This window comes from Ornithodoros turicata, chromosome 6 (assembly GCF_037126465.1).
Source record: "Ornithodoros turicata isolate Travis chromosome 6, ASM3712646v1, whole genome shotgun sequence".
In the NCBI taxonomy this organism is placed as follows: domain Eukaryota; kingdom Metazoa; phylum Arthropoda; class Arachnida; order Ixodida; family Argasidae; genus Ornithodoros; species Ornithodoros turicata.
In genome coordinates this window covers 11058125-11064173 of record NC_088206.1, presented here as the reverse complement: position 1 = coordinate 11064173, position 6049 = coordinate 11058125, and the positions used below count along the sequence as shown (strand labels likewise).

General features: G+C 48.6%; 1 protein-coding gene across 1 annotated transcript; it reads right to left on the bottom strand.

The window, feature by feature from the left end:
- Nucleotides 1-150: 150 nt before the first annotated feature.
- On the bottom strand, nucleotides 151-5114 carry LOC135399055 (glycine receptor subunit alpha-2-like). The gene is made up of 4 exons (XM_064630719.1): nucleotides 3124-5114; nucleotides 2390-2480; nucleotides 1696-1816; nucleotides 151-715 (listed from the first exon to the last, which is right to left on the bottom strand). Exon 1 carries the CDS (start codon nucleotides 4673-4675, stop codon nucleotides 3479-3481), a length of 1197 nt encoding a protein of 398 aa, XP_064486789.1. The 5' UTR covers nucleotides 4676-5114; the 3' UTR covers nucleotides 151-715; nucleotides 1696-1816; nucleotides 2390-2480; nucleotides 3124-3478.
- Nucleotides 5115-6049: the final 935 nt, after the last annotated feature.

Below are 6049 nucleotides of genomic sequence, written 5' to 3'. Positions count from 1 at the left end.
GGTGTAGCTTCAATGTTATTCGACGGAATACACCACGTGCCACGCCACGTGGTCACAAAGAATTTCGCCATGTAAACGCGTTTTGGCACAATGTTTGGCGATGCTGCCAACTTTTGTTTACAAACGCACGGCAATACTTTCTATGCGAAATTGGTATAACACTACACTTTATTTTACGTATGTTGTCCGTTTGCATAAATACTACTCAGCTGAAACTCAGCTCAAAATAAAAAGGCGTTACGAAGAGGAAGGACTGTGCGCAAAGTCTACGGAATAGAAGACACAGCACAAACTACCCCAAAATGATATTGTAAAACGCCCTGGATAAGACGTATATTCCTTGCAGGCTTAAAAAGTGAAGCAAAATATGAAGTATCAATCGAACGAAATTATCACCTGCCTTGTGCTATAGTGCGCAATCGCGCTGCTGCTGCTGCACCACTTATTTTGGTTTCAGACGCGTGAAACATACACACATTCGGATGCATTCTGTCCAGATACAAGAAGAGTCCAGGCACTAGGCCTTGTGGCCGGTCTTCTACTTTGATGCCAATACAACACCAACAAGTTCGCTTGTTGACGTAATCAGAAAACGTCACGGAAGGTCGGGTGGAGGGGCTGACGGTCTTGGTGGGTATTGCGCAGGCACTGGGAATGTGCAGTATCCAGGTGGTCCATGCATTGCTCGCGGCAAGGGCACAGTAGCACAGTATTCCTGTAAACGTCACCAAAATTAAGCAGAAGCCGCAGTAACTCTATGCGAGACACGACAGACAGGTCAAGAACCGCAAGCGACAGCCTCCGCGCGGGACTGCCTTGATCGGATGCAGCCTGAATGAGGATGCAGCAGAGCCGTAAACGGCTCTGGGATGCAGAATACTTTAGCTCACTCTGGCGGAGGGTGGGGTCACCTTTTGCAGAAGCGAACGCTATAAGGCAGCCATTTTGACGCTATCGGTCACCATACCTTGGGTTTGGATGCTGTGTTCCGCTTTCACAAACTTCTTCAAATCTCCTCTACCGTTAGTTAGGTAGTTCTTATGTTTATGGCGAATTCTGGTGGTCATTTCGTGGCAACTTTTTTTCTTTTATCTTCTTTTGGCAGGTCCCGAGCAGTCATGTTCACTTGGTCGAAGCGCAGCAATCTCGCATGTTCGCGTGGCGCTTTCTGGGCGGCAGGAATTTGCCACAGCTAGCACTTTTTTTCGCCCGATCTCAATACGACTGGGCAGCGGATTGCCCAGCTATATCCGGTGTCGTCACATCCGCACTGTGAGTGTGGCGACGGCCCTCATTGGCACGCCCGTCGAAGTTCTCGTGCGTTAGCAGACGACAAAACCCGAAGACGAGCAACCGCGATGCCCCTAACGTGATCCATGCGACTAAAACCGCTAGATTCCTGGCTCAGGTTCAGGTGGTAACGGTCACATGATCCCTCGCGAGCGCCAGTCTAGCAATTTCCGAGCGCTACAGGCCGTGCTGCCACGAAATGACCACCCGAATTCACCATTTGTGTGTACTACTGGTTGCGAATCGGCGTCAAAATGGCGGATATTGTAGCAGCACATAGAGGGAGCTAATACTCAGGCACCCTATACTAAATGCGACCTCAAGTCTCCTACCGAGAGGCTCCGTCCTTGCTGTTCTTTCGCTGTGTGTGTCAATACTACTAGAATAATTATGTGTCTTCCTTACAGCTGGGTATGGAATCAGGGGGATGCCTGTATGCACATAAGCAGCATGCATGGGGATGTTTTCTCCAATGCAGGACTGACACCGCTCGTTCCTGTTCCTTTCACCTTTACAGCAGGAACAACTGTGAGGGCGAGAATTATCAGGCGAGGGTTTGTGGTTAAAGTGGCACCGAGGACTAAAAAAAATAGCGATTTGTTTTATTTCGTATTCTAAATCATCCTTACTTAAATATTTGTTACACAAATTATAAACATTGTCAGTGAACATTACGCGCCTCCACGAATTTTCGAAAGATCCCGGGGAATTGCATAGTTTCGAACTCTCCACGAGTAGGTGACGTCACCGCAAGCTATGACGTCTGTCCCCTAGCAACAGCGCACGCACTCTCCTGGTATCCGCTCTCCGTACCAGGTTGGAAGACTGCCAGCAGCTATCGCGAGGACACGGAAATCGACCTTGGAGGACCAATGTCGCAGTGACGTCATGCTTCTTAAAACTATAAATTAATGCAATGATACTCGTTATGATATGGGGCAAAATACACATAGATTGCAATGATACATGCTCCGGAGACTCTAACTGCGCAGACATAAGACTTGGTAAGCAAAGAAGTGAATAACGCTTGCAGCATCACTGGAAGTACGGTACCGTCGTAACATCAAGAGTGGTGGGTAGATGCAGTGATGGGACTTACAAGTATCCAACGCAGACTGCGATGGCCACGAGTAAAATACCGACGACGATAATGAAGGGGAGGAACCGAGTTAAGAAATATTGCGCGGAGCCTAGGAAAGAAAAGTACATTTTCCCGGTTATGCATGAATTATGCGCCACAGCACACAATGTATAATAATGCAGCGAAAACCTGATAGAGCGATCACGGTTATTACGATATACCGGATACAAAGAGGACGTCTCGTTACAATCGCAAGCACAGTGTTTTAACGGTGCGTAACGATGATTAGCTATGAAGGCGGCTTTCAATGTAGTAACTCCATACTTGCGCCGCTACAGTGCGTTTGGAAGTGACGTCACTCGTCATATTATATACAGTACGAATTGTTAAGGTAACGCGATTTTTTGGTTTGGGTAACGCAATTTTAGTTCACGTCAAGGGAGTCACAATACAGAATACTGATGGCCGAAAGTCAGTAACTCAAGTATATCGCTTGGCGAATTGCTCGATAGATTTTGTAGCGGAAAGGGGAGTATAATGTAGTTAGAACTGAGGTTAACATAACACCGTTGTTCCCTGATGTCCCCTAGCATTCTTGTATACTGCTCTTCCTTCAGCGTAACTGCCTTATATACACATTATTAGCAATAGTGTCGCAAAATACTTGCTAATTCCGAAATACTCAACGACGTATTGCTGTGGTACAGTACCAACCCTACAACAACAACAAAATATGAAACAGGCATGCTTACCTGGATGGGTATTACTAGGGCCGACGAATTTATCCAGGAAAACCAAAAATCCTCCTTTGCCGACGACGTCACCACCTTCTACCCGTGTCACGTAACCGATCAACATCACCCAATCACACCACCTCGCATTCAAAAAGAACATGATCACAGTGCTCCGCTCATTTCGTATTTAACATTTCCTACAATCTGGACACCAAACACATTGACGCATGCGGAAGTCCCGCACGATTAGCGCGTGCAGCCAAAACGTCCGCAAGAAAATTCCTCGCAACAGCTGCACGCAATAAAAGAAAGTCTCACAAAAGACTCCCACCAGCTGCGAAGGAAGGAAGGTGCTTCTTATAGAGCATCACACTCAATCTTCCGTAGTCGCGAACCACAGCGCATAGAAACAACAACAGAAGAAGAACGCTATGGGGAACACCATTCGCGCAAGTTCGTCTATTTCTTCCGAACCGAACGTCACGTGTGACCCTTCGGTCTGCGTTCCTGCGTCGCACAACACTATGCACCCTTTCGACGGCGTTCGATGAAGTCTGTATCCGTAGCGGATATCCTGCGCGGATTCCTTGCCGGACGTCGTCTCGTGTTCGCGATATATGTTGCTCGCTACCGCGCACTCGACCAGCGACAAGAACACCAGCACCGTGCTCATGAACAACCACACGTCCGCGGCACGAATGTTTGTTCCACCGGGATTGCCGATCTTGTTGTGCGTTCCCTGAAAGCTCAGCACTAGGAGGCACACGATGCCCAACGTAAACCTGGAAGTGATCATACTAACTTCGATCCAGAAAGATACCCAGGACGCGAACACAACCATCGTTGACGGAATGTACGTATGAAGAAGGACAGCTAGAGGTCGCTTCGAGAAATGAAATGTTGCAGAAAGCCCCCTGCGGGATCCCGGCACGTTCTCGCTGTCCCACTTGTTCGCGTCGACCCTGACCAATTCGTAGACGAGCGGTTGAATCGTCGGGTTGTGGACGATGCTCGGAAGGCTTCCGTTGTATTCATCGAGCCACATCAGGCCGACATTCCCTTCATCGGCGTGAAACGTGGCTATTACAAATTCGCACGTCCGCACGTCAAATACAAACATCCTACTTCCGCGACTGCAGTGAACCAGGAAGGCACTCCGACGGGCCATCATCAGATAACCATCTGGTCGCAGGTAGACGTCACGCGAGAAGTCTTTCGCGTCTTTCACACTGTCGAACGATATACTCGGTGTCCACAGTTTTCTAAGCACAAACAGTGGCACTATGTCGAGGCCCATGTTCTTCAAGACGTTCACGTGGAGCCTCGAGTCTTGCCACAGCAACGTTACCCACGCATGCAAGGGGAAGTCCAGGCTGTAATCGCGCACGTCACCGATAAAAGTGATCTCGAGTTGAACGTAGATTGCGGTGCCGTTTGGTGGGATAGTCTTGTCGTATGAAGTGCCCGTTACGGCCTCTGCTGTGGCTTCTTCGTCTTGCGTCTTCGAGGTATGCAACAAGCTCAAAACCAGTAGGTAGTCAATGACCAAGACATGTGCAGCTTTGGTCATGTCGCTAATCTGTTACTGCGGGTCATGGTGCCGTGGCGAGTCATGTTGGCTCACCGCAACTGCTCGAAAACAGAGAAGAAATCGCCGTTTCGAAATGTTTGCTTATTTCCTGCGCTCCGGCCATTACTGTCTAGCAGAGCGCGCGAGGCGGCATCGATGGTAATGCGGCTACCAGCGTGTGAAGTGTTTTTTTCCTCCTGTGTCTCCGTGTCTGTTCCGCACTTCTAAGCGTATACCACATCACGACCTACTATAGGTTATAACGATCGTGTCATAATCGGCAACCTCTATGAGGAGCCCGTCTGCACGATCCGCTAGGAGCGCTACATATCGGCCCGTGAGGTCTACATCCTGATTGGACAATGGGAATTTGTATTCTGAACGCGCAGAAGCGGACTTACGACTACTGTAGGCCCTCCTCGGTAGCTCAGTCGGTAACGTGTTGGCTTGCTGAGCTCAAGTTCGCGGGTTCGATCCCGCCGAGGGCGGCAGAAATGAGAGGGAGGTAGACATTGCTTCCAGCACCGTGTGTTGTAGATTTCCGGCGGTGGTCGAAATTATCCGCAGTCCTACTCTGAGGCACGTGCATCATGTCGCTACACTAGGCAGACAAGCCTTACGTGTAACGTCACGGCACTATTATTATTTATGACTACTGTAGCAGACGACAGTAGCAGCTGCTATGAAAATGCATAGAATCATGATGACAATCATCTTTAGAAAGAAGCATCTTCCGTGGGACATCCGCCGCTTGTATAAAAAATACTAACTCCAGCTCTACCAAAGTGTTGTAGAAATTGAAGCAATAACCGGACCGACGAGTAGCGCCACCGCTAACATCCAACTGCGGCGCTGGGAAGTGGTGCCGATTAGGGTGCACGAATGCTAGCTCTCTCTGTGCAGAGGGAGCTTGTTTTGAGGGACACTAGTGACTATATGACTTGATCGCTAAAGTCTAGCAGATCGTGTACCAGATGATTACGTTCACGTCCATCCACGACAGATGAGAGTCTGCGATTGTTGCAGATTTCACTCTCTATACACTCTCATAGCTTAGAACTAATAAGCTGGTCATCGGTTAGAAATTGGACTCAAACAACGTTGTGCTGGGACCTCCAACGTTTGATGTTTTTTTGCGCAATATCAGAGGGACCTCCAATGTGAAAAGCGATATTTCTTCAATGTGCTGCTTATCTTGCATTAGGTGGATTCGATCTTACTGGATTCTTTTGTTCAGCACATAGTTTGAACAACGACCATCGCTTATGAGGGCGAGCACTACGTGCATGTGCGTGCGTGCAGAAAATGGTCCAAGCATTTCTCCCTATTTCAAGCCCAATACGTTGCGCTGTAGTGAGTGCAGGAAGACACCGC